This window comes from Vigna unguiculata, chromosome 2 (genome assembly GCF_004118075.2).
Source record: "Vigna unguiculata cultivar IT97K-499-35 chromosome 2, ASM411807v1, whole genome shotgun sequence".
NCBI classification, from domain to species: domain Eukaryota; kingdom Viridiplantae; phylum Streptophyta; class Magnoliopsida; order Fabales; family Fabaceae; genus Vigna; species Vigna unguiculata.
This window is the reverse complement of record NC_040280.1, coordinates 32,063,094-32,083,857: the sequence shown is the minus strand read 5'-3', so window position 1 is coordinate 32,083,857 and position 20,764 is coordinate 32,063,094. Positions and strand designations below refer to the sequence as shown.

Sequence of the window (20,764 nt, the reverse complement as noted above, 5' to 3'; positions counted from 1 at the left end):
GATAAGAAAGCATATGTGTGATATTCTGAGAGAAAAACGGAAGAGAAAAATTGAAGAGGTGAGAGATGAGATTTAGATTCGGAATGTGTTGATGAGTGTGTGGACAATGTCACTTTGCTTTCCACACTGTTATTCAGTAACTGACTGCTCTTCAGGTCGCATCAGATCACTAACCTAAGTCACTTCTCGAACATCTCGATACCACGCAATACACTTCACTTACTTTAACATGCGCTCATGTTAATCATATAATATTATATTAACAGGTGAAGATAATGTAACGTTATTAAATTATTATAGAAAATAAAATTATATTTATTGAAAATAGAATGAAATATATAACGCATTCCACTTCACTTACTTTATATACATGTTTTAGGTTAAATAAGTTTGATTATTTTTTTTCTTTTAAAATAAATTAATATAATTTTTTAATAATGCTATAATAATGACATGAGATATAAATTATAAATGATAATTATTATAATATAATTATCACTTTAAATTTATATATATATATATATATATATATATATATATATATATATTATAATATCATAATATGGTTATCACTTTGAATTTGAGATTGTATCAACTCATTTTTAATAAATGAGATCAAATTGAAAATATTTGAAACAGTATAATAAAATTGAAAAAAATATATGTCATAATAATATGTTAAGAAAATCTATTTAACTTAAATTTTATTTGATGGAGATACACAAGATTTTTTATTTTAATTATATGAGACTAGCGTAAACACAGGCATTGTCGTGTCTGTGTGTACGCATTTTTTAAATATGCGTGATATTATATTACTAGGTGATGATAATATAATATTAATAAAATTATATTTATTAAAAATAAAGTGAAATATATAAGAAAAGATAAGAGAATAACTATTGATAATTAGAAATAAAGAAAAAGAGTAGAGATAGATGATTTTATAAAAAAATTTGTAAAAATAACGGTCAATTTTCAAAAATTTAATAAATAATTATATTTTAAAGAGTAAAATTGATATTTTAAAATTGGTATTTCAATTGGTATTTTATATATTGTTATAGATAATAAGTTAGTATAATACATATAAATGTAATAAAAAATGGAAATTACTGTCATTAGTTATTTTATTTTAATTATATACCGATAGAAAGATAGGTGTAGGAAGTATCCATTTATCATCACTGAATGATGTATAGACTTTGAGAGGTAGAATGTTATTACGTGGTTATCTCAAACTTAATATTAATTGTTATGACATAAGTATCCATTAATTGTTATGGATAAGTAAAAACTAATCTCATTTGGAGAAATAATTTTTTGGGATATCTTTTCTACCTACGGAAAAAAGTCTTTGAATGGTAGATAGGATATAACATAAGTCCCTTACTCTGAGATATCTTTTGGGTCTAGGGTATATATTCTAATCATACTAGGTATTATGGAATACATTTGTACTTTTAGGAATTCAAAAAATATATATGTATATAGAGCAGAGGGATTCATTCTAAACTTTAGGTATTTTATTTTATTTAAAAAAAAAAAAAAACAGGATTTATCTGTTGAATTGAATGAAAAGATAGGTTACGTTTATTGGTTCGTAACATTATTTTGTTGGTTCGAGAATACTCTATCTCACACGGACCACCACTTTTGAATGATTTAAAGTAATAGAACACATAAAAGTTAAAAAATGTGAAAGAATATTGCACTTTCTGAAATGACGTACACACTGTTTTCATCTCATAATTTAAATTCCATTTTGGGTAATTTTTTTGGATTACTTGTAAAATCGAGGAAAATGTGAGGAAGTCCTGAATTTTCTTAGTTTGGTAATGTAAAAATTCATCGATTCTTACTTCTATATGTTTAGTACAATGAAGAGAATAAAAAGGGAAAGTTGGGCACTTTACCAATTTTCAGTGGTGAGTGTGAGTGGGAGTGATCTTATCAATTTTTAGAAGTGAGTGTAAGTGTTCTTTTAGTGGGAGTGATCTTCGTTGTAAGATTTCTAGAGCAGTGAGAAGAATAATTTTATGTAATTGTGATGGAGATGAATTTTATTTGGGTGAATTTCGAGATGAACATCAAAAATTAAAAAATGTGAAAGAATATCGTAAATTTCTCGCTTAGAAACTTGTTAGCATTCTGGGGGTGTTATATTTTTTTCTTCTATAAAACAATCTCTTATTATATAAAATATTTTGTAGTAATTATTAGTCTTAACAGTAATGATAGTTTGAGTGGATTAGATGCACTAAAAGAAACCAAAATTTATACAAATCTACGGTCAAATTTCTTATTCTATGACATATTTTACCATTTTTAATGTACTCACTATTTTAACACCCATGCTTTATTATTGTTGACATTAAGGATAAAAGAAATATAAATATAATATATCTATCGAATCATTATGAACATTTTATAAGATTTGAAACTAAAATTACAAAAGTACTAGAAGGTTAACTCGAATTATTATATTAATTTCTTAAAGGATAACTCAATTTCGTAAATTAATATCAAACAACAATTCTAACATACCTTTTTCATTAAATGCCATTATGTAATATTTCAATGTTTAATTATTTTTGTATACATTTAAAAATCCATTTTAATAACATATCTATATTGTATGTCCCATCGGACCATCGAACAAGGCTGGGAGGGTTTGTCTATGAAACAGCACCATCGGTCGAACGATCCCACAGATAAACTAGAAAGTACCATCGGTCGAACGGCCCCACAGATGAACTACAAAGTACCATCGGTCGAACGGCTCCACAGATAAATCACACGTTACCTCATAAAGGACCATCGGTCGATCGGTCCTACAGACGAATCCCGCGTTATCTCATAAGGGACCACAGGTCGATCGGTCCTACAGACGAATCACACGCTACCTCATAAGGGACCATCGGTCGATCGGTCCCACAGACGAATCATGCGTTACCTCGTAAAGGACCATCGGTTGATCTGTCCCCAGGTTGATCACGCGTCAACCCATGGAGATCCATCGGTCGATCAACCTCATAGGTGATTCGCGTAATGTCTTACCTATGATCATCGATCGACCATATAGATTAAATATTCACTTAAGGTTATTAAACTCAGAGAAGATAACCCACCTGGCTAAGCGGTAATCGGTCGATCGGCCAAGCTGAACCAGTCAGATGGGTTAATTAAGTCAGTAATTTTGATTAAAGGATCATTGAGTCGTGATTAAGGAACCCTAATTATAGGCCCACACCGAAAACTATAAATAGGCCCCAAAGGTAAGTTGGTGAGGATCTTTAATTCGCATTTATTACTGCAGTTATACATATACACCGATCGGTCCATCAACTGATTTAAGCATCAGAGCCTTTTAGACAGGTACTCTGATCGTCTGTTCAACCGATCGAGCGAGGAGCAAGATTTCTTGGTGAAGAAGTTATCGCGGACTGTGAAGATAGGAGACTTAGAGGAGAATGAAGTGATTCTTATTAGGTGCTTGGTCCCTACACCCGAAACAATATCTAACATATATATATATATATATATATATATATATATATATATATATATATATATATATATATATATATATATATATATATATATATATATATATATACACACACACACGTGTTCATGTATACAAATATATTATCTTTCAAACATAGTGTGATTATTAAAAAATAAAAGGTTTATGCGTACCCACGGTTTAGATGAATTCGTATAAAAGATCTGCCATCATCTTCAACACCTTAAGTTTGATAATTATGTTTTCTTTTTCTCTTAAATATTACTCAATTTAGATTTAAATATATTTAGCATCATAATAATTACCGAACTTTAAATTTAACTTCATTTTATAAAATAAAAAAATAAAGTGTATGATATAAATTTTATATATTATAAATTATATCATACACTTTTAAATATAACCTCTGGATTTCAAGAAAAATAAATGGTGAACAGGAAAAGTGGTTGTTCTGAAGAACACGGAATAGTATAGTGCTTCTTTTTTATTTATATAATAATAAAAATTAATAAATAAAATAATGTGGTTGTTGAGAGGTTGGGTCGATGATGGTAAAGAGTTTTTTTTTTTTTTTCTTTATTATTGGAAAGTAATGTTTGTGGCTTTCGTGGAAATAGGTTGATGAGCATATGCATTTGTTGAATTGTAACTGTAAGATCAATGCTAATTTATTTTTTTGTTTGATTATTGGAAAGTAACTTTCTTTCACAGTTTAGTTGTTGAATGATGGCAAATGGTTCTTTTTTGTTTGATTATGAGAGTAATGTCTTTTTGTTTTTGTTTTTTGTTTGGCTAGGGGTTTAGCTTTCATGGAAACAGGTTGAGTGTGCTAATTCCCAGTAACTAATGAATGTACTTAGTGAGAAAGATTTGTAGATAAACGAAAGAGAATATTTAAAGGAAGGAAGTGAGATTTTCTATTCTAATGAAGTTTTAAGAGATAATAATGTAATTATCATATTATTCTTATTTTTTGCTCGAAATTTACAGTCGTTATATACGATAACTAATAATCATAATAATAATGATTTAATATTAATAACAATAATATAATATAAAGTATTTAAAAATAATGTTAATAGAGAAAATAATACATATATAATAAGTTATAATAATTAATTAATAAATTGTTTTATATTGTAGGTTAAAAACAAATGATATTTTATTTATTAATCACATGTATGTAATTAAGAGATAATCTACGTTAGTTGATTCATATTTTAGTGGTAAGAAATAAATATTTCAGCAGAAGAAAAACAAATAATTTTGTATGTAATGTTTTGAAACGTATTCCATTACATAGGATTACAATTTCAGTCTCTAAAGTTGTTTTACTTTTTACTGTGCTTTTTGTTTTCTAACATTCATTTTGCAGTGCACCATTTTTCTACTTACTAATACTTAAATTCTTAAAATCACTAACTTTTAATCAGATATTTGAAATTTCACGAATAAACTTGAGATATACAATAATTTTCAAAATGTAAACGAGAATGTTTACAATAATAAAAAATTATAACGCCTGACTTTAGGATTCAGAAATAAACGTGTTGACATATATTTAGATGAATGTTTATAATTTAGTAAGTGAATTTAGATACATTTTAAGAAAATAATTTTTTAATTTGTTAATATGTTAAATAAAATAAAATTACAAACAAATGAAAATCATTGAAAAAGTCGATTTTGTTTAATATTAAAAATTAAAAGTCTTGTTAATTAATTTGAAAAATAAAAGAAGAAAATCAGATATATAGTGTTGTTAACTCAAACGAATTAAGGAAATGCAATTAACCCTTTTAATAAAAGCAGAAAATTATTATTAAAAAATAAGACAGGGATTCCCCATTACATCTGTCTTGAATATGTGCAATTATCTTATTCTAAATATATCTTCAACATAACTAGATGCGTTAAACTACTAACTAATCTTACACGACACGCTATCCATCAATTCATTAGAGTTGAGATTCTCTACAACCCAGCAGCCCCTACAGCAACATATTGACCTTTCATACTAGTTTGTTTGATCAATACTTTTTAGTTAAAATAACCATCAGATTTTAAACCTACGGTTGAGATAAGTGACGAAGAGTTGGTACAGGGGCAGAGGATAAAAGTGCACCAAAAAGAACGTTCAATTTCAACGTCATCCAAGTCCATACGGTTTCATGTTTCAGACACGACCCGGTTCTGACATAGTAACCACGGAGAAGAGAAGGAGTTGCAGAAACCTCAAAAACTCACTAACCACACGACGCTGGTTCAATGGGAAACTGTAACAGCGAAGCCTCTTCCGAAACGCAGCCATATTCCGGCCATCAGCATCATCACCCCCAACCTTCCAACGGCATCAGCGTTCTACCTCCGAATTCCAAGCCTTCCGTGGGCCGGGTCCTGAACCGGCCCATGGAGGACGTCCGCTCCACCTACATATTCGGGCCTGAACTGGGCCGCGGGCAATTCGGCGTCACCTACTCAGTGACTCACAAGCACACCAACGAACAATTGGCGTGCAAATCTATTGCCACGCGCAAACTCGTCAACCGCGACGACTTGGATGACGTCCGTCGCGAGGTGCAGATCATGCACCACCTCACCGGCCACCGCAACATTGTCGAGCTCAAGGGAGCTTACGAGGACCGACATTCTGTCAATCTTGTCATGGAGCTCTGCGCCGGCGGCGAGCTCTTCGACCGGATCATCGCGAAGGGCCATTACTCCGAGCGCGCTGCTGCGGACCTCTGCCGCCAGATCGCCACGGTGGTGCACGACTGCCACACCATGGGAGTGATGCACAGGGATCTGAAGCCGGAGAACTTCTTGTTCCTCGGCAAGGAGGAAAACTCGCCGCTTAAGGCCACGGACTTCGGTCTCTCCGTGTTCTTCAAGCCCGGTTAGTTCCGTTCGTTAATTCACGTTGTTAGTTGGTGGTAGCGTGTGGTGTGGGTTCTGAACCATTTTTGAGAACAGGCGATGTGTTTAAGGACCTTGTTGGGAGTGCATATTATGTTGCTCCTGAAGTGCTTCGTAGAAGTTATGGACCAGAAGTTGATATTTGGAGTGCTGGGGTTATATTGTTCATTCTGCTCTCTGGTGTCCCTCCTTTCTGGGCAGGTAAAACTCCTCTTCTTGTGTAAGAAGTGTAACCAATTTCATATTTTATTAGGATTTTCATTTTGTAATTCAGATTGTCCTGCTTCACAATTTTAGGTTGAGTTTCGTTATGATTGAATGAACAATGATTCATATTTTATGTCTGCGTTAGATTTTGGATGTTGGATGGTTGTTCATTTGTTTTCGGTTCGGATTTCTGAGCTATGGTTATAGCTCATGTGTGCTTTTGCTATGGAAGTTTCCTTTCCTTGTCCTTTATTTGCTGCTTCCTTATGACACAACAGTGTGTGTGCCTTTTCCTATCTTTCTCACACTATCTTCCTGTCCTTTGTTTCAAGAAAATGAACAGGGTATCTTTAATGCTATTCTTCGTGGACATATTGATTTTGCATCAGATCCTTGGCCTTCCATTTCAAGCAGTGCCAAAGATTTGGTCAAGAACATGTTGCGAGTTGATCCCAAAAAAAGGCTCTCGGCAGTTGAAGTCCTTAGTAAGTTCAACATTCGTATAGTCATAGATTAGTTTCTTATTTTGTGTGTCTAAAGTGTTTGTTGACTCCGAGGACCAGCTAAGCATTTGTTTACGAAATAGATCTCTAACCATAGCTTGAGAGTTCTAATCTGTGAGATGTGAGATGGATAACTAAGTGACAGAGAGGTTGAGAACAATGGTAGAGAATACAATACTTAATTTGGAAGAAGCTGTCACTAGCCATCACTACTAATTTGATATATACATGATATTGTTATGGATATGAGCTTAGACATCGTAGGTTAGAACATACTACTGTCTGCCATTTTTTCTTCATTATAGAAATCACGGGAGGTATGTAAGTGTTTCCTGAACAAAAGCATTGTTCCTACAAGTCATCAAACTTTATATCATCTTCTCTGCCTCATGTATGATGTGTTCTTTTATCTCTCATCGCAATTCTGTGACAGGATAACTTTTCGCCTTGCATTTTCAATTTGATCAGAAAAATGGCCTACATGATTTTGTTCTGTGGTTAACTTCTTGCTTTGAAAGTGTTTGCCACCTTGTCTCTCATTAAAGGAGGGTGACCCAGTTCATGAGTATATTTCACCGGGGTGGGGGGTATGGATATTATAAATGAATGCAGTCTTAGTCCCCAACTAATTGAGACAGTTGTCTCAAGCTCTCCATTAAATATTTTTCATACTATATATAATCAGGTGATAGAATTTGCATATTTCCTTGATACTGCAATTTGAGTAATTATTATATATAGAATTTATCCAAAATTTGTTTACTAAATTTTATGAAATGAACATATAATGATTCTTTATAAGAATTTTTTTTTTTTACTTTTTATGAATTCACTCCTAAAATAGTGTAAAATGATTAATTGTAATTTTTTGTAGCAGATAAAAAATATATATGGAGGTCAGACCATAGTAAACAGAGGAGAGATTGTTCAAAGAATGATAAGTATTTGAAAATTTATTAATAGTAATTTTTTGGAGCAGATGAAAAATATATATGGAGATGGGATCATAATAAACAGAAGAGAGATGGTTCAAAGAATAATAATTACGTTAAAATTGATTACTGAGGCTTAACTTGTGCAAGTTCGGGTGGGATAGGTAAATCGATGATACACTATTTGTTATATTATTTTCATTATTAAGATTATTCAATTTTAAGATACTTAATTACTTAAGTGCTATTTAAAAATTAAGAAAAATAATTTTGCATCTATTTTGGATTTTAGATTGTCATCTCATGAGGAGAATTTATTACAGAAATTAGATTTCACGATTAAATATATGATCTATAAAAAGATATTTTAACAAAAATGTTTGCTGTAAGATCATACATTTAAATAAAGATTCTTTTCATATTGGTTATTGGTTATTTTGTACATAGAAGAATTTATTTATATTCAAAGTCAATTTGAATCTTAGAAGTTGAAAACTTTGGATGAGAATGAATTGAAAATAATATGAAACAATATTGTATTAATTTTAGTGAGTTATAATATTGCCTATATATTAGAAGTTTTTTTTTTTTCACTAAATACATGCATTGGTTTTAAATATTATTTGGCAATACCTGTAACATTTGATTGTCAGCTTCATTCGCTTTTTTTTTTCAAAATTTATATTTTCATGATTGGTTAGTTGGCTTGCTCAAGCAGCACGAAAAATTGATGCTTTCTCTTGTTCTGTTATGGAGCATTTGAGCTTTAACTTTCTTGGCAATTTGCTTATTTGGGTCAACTAGTCATAATAAAATATTGTATATATACTCCAGATCATCCTTGGATGAGAGAAGATGGAGCATCTGATAAACCTCTAGATATTGCTGTTTTAACCAGAATGAAGCAATTCAGGGCAATGAACAAGCTCAAGAAAGTAGCTCTGAAGGTAAACTACTTTTAATAGAATATCTAAAGTTACCATTATATCAAAAGCCTCAAGAACTGAAAACGGTATGTATCTATCAAAATGCCAATATAGTAAATAAATAGAAAGAATTATTTCGGAATTTGATCCAAAGATTATATTTGAAATTTTGTATTTTATTACAGGTTATTGCTGAAAATCTTTCTGAAGAAGAAATCATTGGCTTGAAGGAAATGTTTAAATCCATGGACACAGATAACAATGGAATAATCACTTTTGAAGAGATGAAAACTGGTCTGCCAAAACTGGGTACTAAGATTTCTGAGTCTGAAGTAAGGCAGTTAATGGAAGCGGTAAGATTTTATTTTTTTTGTTTGATTGTACCCTAGCTTACTGGAGTAAATGTTTGTTTACTTAATACCTACTCCTTGCAGGTAAATTTCTTCATTTTGTAACTTTTCTTAATTTTAATTTTAAAAGAAAGTTAAATTTGGAAAAAAAAATTGCCATACAATGAGACAGAATGAGAGAGAGAACATTTTTACCTTTAGCACGAGAATGCTGATTGTTCATTATGAATACTTGAGATCAAATTTAAGCAAAACCAACATTAGCCATCCACATAGTTTTAATTATAAGATACTACTTGCCTTTTTTCTGGCTTAAAACCATGTCAATCAAAGTTAAAGGTGATGACCAAGGACAAAGCGAGTTGAGTGGGAGAGACGAGAGAACAACTTTTTCTAAAACTCCTTCGCCCAGCTTTTCCTTAAAAGTTGCTTTTGTTCCTTCTATAAAAATTAAGCTACTTAATTTTTAAGAGCATTTTAGATTGTGTGTTTTATTCTTTCCTTTTAAGGAGAGGGGAAGCCCGAGAAAAGCTAGGCTAAACATTATGTCTTTTCTGCTTTTATGCTCGCATGATGACACCCACGATATGTGGATAAAATCATTCTCTGCAATTTCACCTCTTATGATTATCTGTATCCAAACCTAGATTTGGCTTGTGAATTGTGATGAAGAGGACGGTTAGTGCATGAATATGCTTTGCAGTTACATTGTCCAGTGAAATTTTATGATTATATTGGTGTAACAACGACAGGCAAATACTTGTACTTTAAGATCAGATCTTTTTAGTCGCTTAATATTGTGATAATAAGTATATCATTTTCTTCATTTGATTGATGACTTTTCTTCCACTATAATGATGATATAAATGAATTGTTTGGTTCTCAGGCTGATGTAGACGGAAATGGGACCATTGATTACATTGAATTTATAACAGCTACCATGCATATGAATAGAATGGAAAGAGAGGACCACTTATATAAAGCTTTTGAATATTTTGACAAGGATAGAAGCGGGTAATCTCTTTTTTTTATTAAAATCATCTCATTTTATTTACTAAGTTGTCAGAGTGTCATGTTAAAATTAAAATTAGTGAGTCGTGCAATAATCAAAATGGGTATCAACTATGGTTATGTGTGTCTCTCGTTAGAGGAATATGACCTTCCCATGTTTGAAACATGAGATAAGAGCATCCTGATCTTGTATACTTTTTCATTCATAAATTTTACCATGCCAATCTTGGCATCTTAGTTTGTTGTTGAATCATATATTGATTTCACGTAAAATGTACTTGCCTCTGTTTTCTTAGGTACATCACTATGGAAGAGTTGGAATCTGCCCTTAAAAAATATAATATGGGTGATGATAAAACAATAAAGGAAATCATTTCCGAAGTCGATACAGACAATGTACGCAGCTCTGTTCTTCATCCTAGGGTGAAATTTTAGATGTTTGTATACTCTTTTTTCAGTATTTGAATCATCCATTCTCTAATTTGTTGCAGGATGGAAGAATTAACTATGAGGAGTTTGTAGCCATGATGAGGAAAGGCAATCCAGATTTGGTAACCAAACGTCGCAAATAATTAAGTTTGATCATAAACTCCTTGTTTTTACTGGATTACGCTGGAGGCTCAGGTCAGGCTACAGAGTCTATAAGTTTTTCTGATACGGACTACACGTCGCATTCAACTGCTTCACTCACCCGTTGTTTTTCAGAGCTGTTGCTTTAACGATCTATTTATACCTTTTTACCATCTTCTCTGTGGGTCTCATGGGACAATTTACTCTGTTTCTACTTTCTTAACTTGGGGCAGTAACATGGTTCTTTAGTAAATGTTTTTTTTTTTTCGTTTCCAATGCTCTTTCATCGTGTTATTATTATCAGACACATTTTTTTTATGGAATATTTTATAATTTCTGTTCACTTTTAGATTTATTAATCATATTATAAATATATCACTTTATATATTTTTTTTAATTTATTAAATCAATTAAATCATTCATAGATTTTTTTTAGTTTTTTATTTATTTCTCTTCAACTTTCTACTTTAGTTTACTTCTATCTAAATCACTACACTTTTAAGCTTAAAGTAATATTTGTGTTGGATACACGACTCAAGTATATTAATCTGAAAAAGCACAGAACCTGACTTTCATAAGCAATTGCTAGCTTATGTACGCTGGATTATCAACAGTTAATTTTCTTATTAATCTGACACCTTTTATACTTATTCACTTTGGAGGATGTTTTTTCCCTCAACTTTATTACAATTTTTCTTTCCTTTGTGCTTCATCTATATCGGTAATGGGATGTAGAAGGAAGAAAAATGACTTAATTTTGTGCCAGTAAGGAAAAGGCTAAGTGATGTCATTAGCAGTATATTTTCACGTGATTTCTAGTCCAAACTCAACTTAAAATGTTCTACTTATTAACTTTTTTAACAGTTTTTAACTTCTATTTATCTTTACTGGCGTAACACAAGCGCTATGCTTTTGTGTATACAATTTTAAAATATGCGTGATATTATATTAATAGGTGATAATATTATAATGTTATTAAGTTAATATATATATATATATATATATATATATATATATTAAAATTTGTAATTGTATTATTATTATTATTATTATTATTATTAGCGTAACACAAACGCTATTGTACCTGTGTGTATATAATTTTTAAATATGCATGATATATTAATAGGTGATAATATTATAATGTTATTAAGTTAATATATATATATATATATATTATATATATATTATATATATATATATATATATTATATATATATATTATATATATACTAGTGTAAACACAGGCGCTATCGCGCCTAGCGCCTGTGTGTACACATTTTTTTGAATTATATTAATAATTGATGATGTTGTAATGTTATTAAGTTAATAAATAAAATAAAAGTATATTTATAAAAAATAAAATAAAATGTACGGAGAAAATAAGAGAAAAATAACTGTTGATGAATAGTAAGAGAAAAAAAGAAAAAGGAGATAAGTAAATAATTTTATAAAAACTTATACAAATAACCATTAATTTTTAAAAATTTAATAAATAATTAAATTATAAAGGGTAAAGTTGGAATTATGAAATGTGGACACAAAAGAGGGAATCCCCTTTATATATAGTTATAGATATATATATTAAAATTATATTTATTCAAAATAAAGTGAAATATATCAGAATAAATAAAAGAATAACCATTAATAAATAAAGAAGAAGAGAAGAAATAGAAATATATGATTTTATAAAAAGTTTGTAAAAGTAAGCGTCAATTTTTTAAAATTTAATAAATTATTATATTTAAAGAGGTAAAATCGGTATTTTGAAAAGTGGACACAAAAGGAATCCCTTAGGAATCCCTTTTATATATTGTTATAGATAAATTATTATATTTAAAGGGGTAAAATCGGTATTTTGAAAAGTGGACACAAAAAGGAGAATCCCTTTTATATATTGTTATAGATATTTGTAAGATAAATATTAAATTAAAATTAATATAAAAATCAACATATAATAAGATCATTTTGTAACCGTGTATCAATTTAAACTAGTGGAACGGTCGGACGAGTTTTAATATCACATTTATTTTTTCAAAAAAAATATTTTCACATTAAATTTTTATCTCATGTCTATCCTCATCTTTATGAGATAACAATATACATGCTTTGGTACTATATTTTTTATTTTTTTAATATAAATTAATTAAAGAAAATATAAAATTATGAAATATTTTATGTCAAAAAGGACGTATTTTTATTTATTTAATATTAAATATTAAAAAATTACAATTATATATGTTTTAAATTTTGTTTTATTTATTTAAATTCTAATAAAATTCATTACTTAAATCAAATTGCAGAATAATAAAGATTATTTAACATTCCTAATTTGAACGATAGCAATGTAAAAAGACAGAAATAGAGTGCACTTTATTTCGAAATATAGAAGTGACAAGAAAGGCAAAGAAAATAGAAAGAGAAGTGCGGGAAAGCGATAAAACAGTTACACGCAACAGAATGAATAGCGGCAAAGAAAACTTTATTTTGAATTATAGAAGGGAGAAGAGAGGCAAAGAAAATAGGAAGAAAAGTGCGGGAAAGCGATAAAACAGTTACACGCAACAGAATGAATAGCAGGAACTCTTGTATCTGCCATTAGCCAAACTTTCCATCTCTCTTTCCCGATCCGTTCATTTCGCAGTCCACACAAAAACCATCGCATTCACAAACGCACACTCTTTTCCTTAAAAGCAACTTTCCCTCTTTCTGTTTCTTCTTCATCCTACTTTTTCCCCGTGTTGGGGACTCGCGTACAGAGTTTTGCAGTTACATTTTTCGAAACAGATTGAAAAAAATAAAAAAGCATGAAACCATTTAACATGGTTGCTTGATTCTATTGTACGATAGAAATAGAAGATAATAATAATAATAATTGAGGGTGATAATTGTGTAGAAGGAAGAAAGGAAGATGGAACATAGAAACATTCTGTTATCGGCGCTGAGTGTTGGGGTGGGTGTAGGAGTGGGGATTGGGTTGTCCTCTGGACAACACCTTTCCAAATGGGGAGTTAATGGTAATTCTTCCTCAGACCGCGTTACTCCGGAGAATCTCGAACAGGAAATGCTCCGAATGGTCGTGGATGGCAGAGAAAGCAGTGTCACATTTGATCAATTCCCTTTTTATCTTAGGTATTCTTTCTCATTACAAACCTTCTTCTTGAAATTGTGTATGTGTTCTTGTATTCTTATTTACATTCCGTTTCTTTACTTGATGACAGGGAACAGACAAGGGTGATGTTAACAAGTGCTGCTTATGTCCATTTGAAGAATGCCGAGGTTTCCAGATATACACGGAATCTTGCTCCTGCAAGCCGGACTATCATGCTTTCGGGGCCAGCAGGTTGGTTGGAATATGTTGTTTCTTAATGATGGATTGATAAGTTTGATGTTTATACTATCATCATCAAGTCAATTAAAACTTTCTCTCTTAATGTATTACAGAGCTTTATCAACAAGTGCTTGCCAAAGCTTTGGCCCACTACTTTGAGGCGAAGTTGCTTCTGTTAGATCTCACTGACTTTTCATTGAAGGTTAAAATGAGAAGTGTTTCTGTGGTTTAATACTTGCTCAAGATAATTATGCTCATAATGGTTGGTTGGTTTCTCATCTGTGCAGATTCAGAATAAATATGGTTATGCCAACAAACGATCGGTAAGATCTTGGTTTATCTTTTATTGCTTTTACTTCTAACTATTATAGATGAAGATGCCATGTTTTTTCTTTTTGAATAAGCAATTGGGCTTTAATTCATTTTCCTTTGTTTCTGATTTTAGACTTTCAAAAGGTCTACCTCAGAGACAACTTTGGAGCGGATATCCGACCTATTTGAATCATTTTCAATGTTTTCACAAAAGGAAGAACTTAAAGGTATAAACTGGTGGAAATATTTTTATTTAGGGTGGAGAACTTAATTTTGGAGTGTTTGGACACACATTTAACTTCTTGTTGCTTTTGGTAGATGAAGAGAGAGTAGAGAAGTGTGTTGCAATTTGGTTACGCACAACATAGTAGCCAAATGTTTGATTAGTCTTTGATGCACTATTTTTCAGCCTTTCTGGTTTCAAGAATAAGTTTTTTAACGTTTTATGAGGAGAAAAGTAAACTTTGATACTTTTCAAGCTTTTTTTAGATGAGTTAGAAGAGGATACAAGTAGCTTTAGTTGAGGTTTTTTCACGTGTTGTCAAGTTTAAGAGATACCAGTTACTTCTAGACATCAGTATTCCATCTGATGCACTTGTTTAAAAAACTAAGGAAAACTATATTTCTAACCAAGAGCTTTTATTTGAAGGGAAAATTCACAGGCAACCCAGCGGAGGGGACCTTCGGTCAATGTAAGAAGAATTTGTTTATCAATTGACCATGGAAAGATATATATATTTCCCTGTTAGTTTATTTATCCTATATCTGAATTGTCTCCCTTTCTTTGCAGGGAATCTGAAGGATTCTGTAATCCTTCTAAGATGCGTAGGAATGCGTCTGCCTCTGCAAATATCAGTAACCTAGCTTTGCAAAGCAATCCTACAAATTCAGGTTGATTCAAGAACACCTTTAAATACATTAGTTACAACTATTGGTTTACATGATTAATTGGTACCTTCCGCTGGAGTTTAATTTTGTACAGAGAACCTGATTTACGAATGGCAGCAGAATGAATTTGAGGCAAAAAAAAAAAAAGGATACGATGTCATACATCAAAGTGATACTTTCTAATGTAGTGTTAAAATTTATTTTTAGGATTGGCTTAGTACAATAGTTAGATCCATCTTTATAGTGAAAACTAGAGCCAGTTTGGATACACTTTTCAGCAAATGTTTGTAGACAAAAGGAGGACGAATTAAGAAGGTAAAAACAAAGTAAATTTTTTTCGTAATTGGGAAATTTAAATATGTAAGGTTCTAAACATATTAAAGTATATGGGATGATTTTAATTTATAAAAAAGTTTGACACATTTTACCTTTTATATTCATTATTTATTTTCCCTATAAGTACTTTCTAAGAAGCTTATTTAAACTTAGCCATAATACAATGAAAGTTTAAGTCATACTTAATCATACTATTGCCATTTTCACTTGATCATGTTCTCTACTGACTCCTTCTATCTCTCAATCTAGCTTCAGCCCCTCAGAAGAACATAACCAACTGGCCTTTTGATGAAAAGCTTCTTGTACAAACTCTTTACAAGGTAATGTTATTTTTTATTGACAGATTATATTCTAGCCCGTGTATTCTATTACTTTTTTCTACAGTTAGAAGAGGGATAAGAAGAGAAAAGAAACGAAGCCTGAAATAAGAGAGACGTGATGGAGAGGAAGAGATAAAAAAAAATGAGTTGTAAGAAAATATTGTAGGAAATTGTTGTGAGAATAGAATATTTATTTTCTCTTATATATACATACATATATATATATATATATATATATATATATATTACCTTTAAGGTTAATCTATGGATTTAATGAGGCTTTATACGATCATTGATTTGATAGGTAAAAATTCACCTGCAGGTTCTAATGTATGTATCAAAAACATATCCCATTGTTCTATATTTGCGGGATGTTGATAAGTTGTTGTATAGATCACAACGGACATATAACCTATTCCAGAAAATGTTGAATAAACTACATGGACGAATTTTGATTCTTGGTTCACGAGTTTTGGATTCTGGAAGTGACTCCAAAGAAGTGGATGAAAGACTTTCTTCCGTCTTCCCATACAACATAGAAATCAGTCCTCCAGAAGATGAATCTTATCATGTCAGCTGGAAGTCTCAATTTGAAGAGAACATGAAGACAATACAGACTCAGGATAATAAGAACCATATTATGGAAGTGCTTGCAGCCAATGATCTTTATTGTGATGACCTGGGTTCCATCTGTGTGGCAGATACAATAGCTTTCAGTAACCATATAGAAGAGATCGTCGTCTCAGCAATTTCTTATCATTTAATGAGTAACATAGATCCTGAATACAGAAATGGCAAACTAGTTATTCCTTGTAGCAGGTCAGAGTAGCAACTTTAATTACATATACTATATAATTTTAATATGCTTACTTCTTGTTTGCGAAACAGTTTGTCCCATGCATTGGGTATATTCCAGGAGGGGAAATTCAGTACAAGAGATACATTAAAATTAGAAGCCCAGGCAGTTACGACTGAGGTTTGCTCTGCATGGCATGAATGTGCATTAAATTGTGAATAATGCCTAACAAGTACTAATATAGACATATTTTTTTCTCTCTTTCTGTGTCATTTGCATAAAGCCGAGAGAAGAAGCTGCTGTGAAGCCAGAAACAGCGTCAGAAAAACCTGCTCCTGAAATAAAGGCTGAAGCAGATACATCAATTTCAGTGGGAAAAACTGACGGTGAAAATGCATTTCCTGCATCAAAAGTTGTAAGCCTCCTCCTTTATTTTAATAAAAAATACAGTTGTTACAAATCACGTCCACAAAAAAGTAGTTCATACAAGCATAGCAACCTCTCCCTCTATAACATAATTCCAAATGTTAAAATGGAGCGCTAGAGTAGGTAGTAATTGCAGTTAGGTTATGAATCCTTTCTATTCTGTTGCGTTGACTCTCCGTTTTTATTGTTTCTGTAAATTATATAATTTTAAAGGAAAATTATCATTTGACACCCACCTTCAATTTTAAACCTCCATTGATATATTCACATGCAGGAAGTTCCCCCCGACAATGAGTTTGAGAAGCGAATAAGGCCTGAGGTAATACCAGCAAGCGAAATTGGTGTAAAATTCTCTGATGTTGGTGCCTTAGATGAGACCAAAGAATCGCTTCAAGAACTAGTTATGCTTCCTCTTCGAAGGCCAGACCTTTTCCGCGGAGGCCTTCTAAAGCCTTGTAAAGGAATATTGCTTTTTGGACCTCCTGGCACAGGGAAGACAATGCTGGCAAAGGCCATTGCAAACGAAGCTGGAGCAAGTTTCATTAATGTATCCATGTCTACCGTCACCTCTAAATGGTTTGGTGAAGACGAGAAGAATGTTAGAGCTTTGTTCACTCTAGCAGCCAAGGTCTCCCCAACTATTATATTTGTTGATGAGGTTGATAGTATGCTGGGGCAACGTACCAGAGTTGGAGAGCATGAAGCCATGCGTAAAATAAAGAATGAGTTTATGACACTTTGGGATGGACTAATGACAAATCCATCGGAGCGTATCCTTGTTCTTGCTGCGACCAATAGGCCGTTTGACCTGGATGAAGCAATAATTAGGAGATTTGAAAGGAGGTATGTCTACTAGTTCTTGACTTGCTTTTTGTTCTGGGCACGGATGGCATATATATGTTGGTGACAATCTGAATACTCTGAAATTCAGTAATACTTTATCATTTGTAATTACTGTAACGCTCATCTTTTGTTAACAGAATAATGGTGGGGATGCCAAGCGCGGAGAACAGGGAAAAAATTTTGACGACTCTTTTGCGAAAAGAAAAGGTGGACAAGAAATTTGATTTTAAGGAACTCGCAACTATGACAGAAGGATACAGCGGAAGTGATCTCAAGGTTTATGCAATTTTCTAACTATTTCACTATATATGTGACTATCGTGCTACAACCTGAAAATGCTTTTACTATTTTTAGCTTTTGATGCTCAAAGGTGCCTAACACATTTTTCACTCTCACTAATTGTTAAATGTAGAACTTGTGTACAACTGCTGCTTACAGACCTGTTAGAGAGTTAATTCAGCAAGAGAGAATAAAAATGCTGGTAACTAGGCAATATCTTTGAAAGGCCTACGCAAAATCCTGCCCTTATATGATTATCATGCCGATTTCACATTTGTTTCCTGCAGGAGAAAAGGCAGAAAGGTGTTGAAGAACAGAATAACAATGCGGGAAATACCCAAGATGGTGTGGAAGCAAAAGAGGAAGTTAAACAGGAAAGAGTAATTTCCCTTAGACCTTTGAACATGCAAGACTTCAAAGAGGCTAGGAGTCAGGTAAGACTCTCACCATATAGGATTCTTTTGCTTATTCAATCTATTTTAACATCATATACCTTGAATTTCGTTGTCACATATGCCTGGCTTCGTTGCTTATTTGAATGAATGTAGCGACAAGATAAGATTGCTTTATTTGACCATCATCTTGGAACACAGGTTTCCGCAAGCTACGCAGCTGAGGGGGCAGGAATGAGTGAGTTAAAGCAGTGGAATGAAATGTACGGGGAAGGAGGTTCAAGGAAGAAAGAGCAATTATCTTACTTCCTGTGAAAGTTTTGAGGGAAGAAACAAATCGTAGTTGCATCCCTTCTTCTAGTTGGTCTCGTAAGTCTCTTGTTCTATGAACTCAAGTATGGGGAGAACAACTTTTATGAAGGGGATATATATAATGATAACACTCCACTTGTGTATAATTTTCAGTAGTATCTAGTCTCTTCATTTATAACTGCAAAAGTATTGCCCATGTTTTAGTAATTTTCCCGCGTGATGTGAATATTGATGTAGTTGATAGGGAAGCTCATGTTAGGTCCATAGCATGGTGCTCTCACATTTTGTTGTGGGTCAATGAAAGAAATGAGGCATTGTTTAGTGTCATTATTATCACAACGATGGTTGAAGTTGCTTTTATGTATAATAGATAAAAAAACAGGTCAGTTACTCAATATTATAGTTCGTTGATAGTGAATTTCAATGAGATTTGCTATTAATTTGAACACTGTATTGTTTTCTATTCAAAGTCTCGCTGTGATATTCTTCACCTTTTGATTTTAAACAAATGTTTGGGAACTTAGATCGAAATTTTGTTATCAGACATTTGAATAACATTAGTACGAGGACTCGTGATATTGAACGATAAATATATAATAGTATTTAGCGTACATCTCCAGACAATAGCGAAGATTGAGGAAAAGAAAAGAAAAAAAGTATGATGAGGCCGAAAACTTTATATACGAAATAAACTTAGTGGACAAAAAAGATGCCAAATTAAAGATTGTGATTACCGTCATCATTATCTTATGAGTTGAGCATGAAAGTCTACGAAATAGGAGTTGGGTTATAGAAAGAAAAGCTATACGTATAAGTCTACAACTAATTTTATCGTCATGTTACTTTATATATTAATTTTTTAAGGGTTAAATATGTTTTTGGTCCCTTATCTTTCATTGAATTTTGGAATTAGTCCATTTCAAAATTTTGGACCAATTTAGTCCTTTATCTCTCGAAATATGTGGATTTAGTCCTTTTAATCATATTTTATTAAGTTTATTTGACATTTCAAGCACGTTTCATAATAGTATTTGACTTAACATTAAAATAACAATGTGTAAAACAGTATAAACAACATGAATACAATCTTGAAAAGCGTACGAAACATCAAATAAACCTAATAAAATTTGATTAAAAGGACTAAATCCATGTATTTCGAAAGATGAAGGACTAAATTAGTCTAAAGTTTCGAAATGGACTAATTCCAAAATTCAATGAAAGTTAAGGGACCAAAAACATATTTAACCCATTTTTTAATAGTACACACACTCACCTCTCCTCAGATGTTTCTGTTAATAAAATCTCAAATCTTCATATGTCATTTTATAAGAAAGACTTACTCATTTTTTTTGTTAGATCATGTTAAGAGTGTCGAAGTGAGTCAATCAAATTCATACAAATCGAGCTAAAAATGTTGGACAAAAGATTTTATAATCTGGTCTGATCTACAATTAGGAGTGTCGAAGTGAGTCAATTAAGTTCATACAAATCGAGCTAAAAATGTTGGACAAAAAATTTTATAATCTGGTCTGATCTACCACGAGTTGGTGGGTTAGTATATTGACTCAGTTATGAATATTTTTTTTGC

General features: G+C 31.8%; 2 protein-coding genes and 1 long non-coding RNA gene across 3 annotated transcripts; 2 read left to right on the top strand and 1 right to left on the bottom strand.

Moving 5' to 3' along the window:
* Positions 1 to 5,605: 5,605 nt before the first annotated feature.
* On the top strand, positions 5,606 to 11,287 carry LOC114173815 (calcium-dependent protein kinase 3-like). The gene is made up of 8 exons (XM_028058441.1): positions 5,606 to 6,425; positions 6,503 to 6,646; positions 6,985 to 7,137; positions 8,922 to 9,034; positions 9,199 to 9,366; positions 10,250 to 10,377; positions 10,671 to 10,770; positions 10,866 to 11,287. The coding sequence occupies exons 1-8, from the start codon at positions 5,798 to 5,800 to the stop codon at positions 10,944 to 10,946; spliced, it is 1,515 nt and encodes a 504-aa protein (XP_027914242.1). The 5' UTR covers positions 5,606 to 5,797; the 3' UTR covers positions 10,947 to 11,287.
* Positions 11,288 to 13,534: 2,247 nt separating this feature from the next.
* On the top strand, positions 13,535 to 19,194 carry LOC114173236 (calmodulin-interacting protein 111-like). Its single transcript, XM_028057502.1, has 16 exons — positions 13,535 to 14,073; positions 14,163 to 14,284; positions 14,386 to 14,474; positions 14,560 to 14,595; positions 14,718 to 14,811; positions 15,234 to 15,276; positions 15,375 to 15,475; positions 16,058 to 16,128; positions 16,451 to 16,947; positions 17,017 to 17,104; positions 17,208 to 17,339; positions 17,625 to 18,193; positions 18,331 to 18,469; positions 18,606 to 18,674; positions 18,760 to 18,906; positions 19,066 to 19,194. Exons 1-16 carry the CDS (start codon positions 13,853 to 13,855, stop codon positions 19,177 to 19,179), a joined length of 2,532 nt encoding a protein of 843 aa, XP_027913303.1. The 5' UTR covers positions 13,535 to 13,852; the 3' UTR covers positions 19,180 to 19,194.
* Positions 18,484 to 19,246, bottom strand: LOC114173237. The gene is made up of 3 exons (XR_003602478.1): positions 19,171 to 19,246; positions 18,966 to 19,084; positions 18,484 to 18,753 (listed from the first exon to the last, which is right to left on the bottom strand). It is a non-coding gene; the product is annotated as an uncharacterized LOC114173237 (long non-coding RNA).
* Between the last annotated feature and the right edge of the window lie 1,518 nt (positions 19,247 to 20,764).

Excerpts from the sequence above, each read along its gene's own strand:
- LOC114173815 (XM_028058441.1), top strand. The coding sequence starts at position 5,798 with ATGGGAAACTGTAACAGCGAAGCCTCTTCCGAAACGCAGCCATATTCC. Across the intron at positions 9,035-9,198 it reads TCAAGAAAGTAGCTCTGAAG|GTTATTGCTGAAAATCTTTC; the intron begins GTAAACTACTTT and ends ATTTTATTACAG. Across the intron at positions 9,367-10,249 it reads TAAGGCAGTTAATGGAAGCG|GCTGATGTAGACGGAAATGG; the intron begins GTAAGATTTTAT and ends TTTGGTTCTCAG.
- LOC114173236 (XM_028057502.1), top strand. The coding sequence starts at position 13,853 with ATGGAACATAGAAACATTCTGTTATCGGCGCTGAGTGTTGGGGTGGGT. Across the intron at positions 14,285-14,385 it reads CATGCTTTCGGGGCCAGCAG|AGCTTTATCAACAAGTGCTT; the intron begins GTTGGTTGGAAT and ends AATGTATTACAG. Across the intron at positions 14,475-14,559 it reads TCACTGACTTTTCATTGAAG|ATTCAGAATAAATATGGTTA; the intron begins GTTAAAATGAGA and ends TCATCTGTGCAG.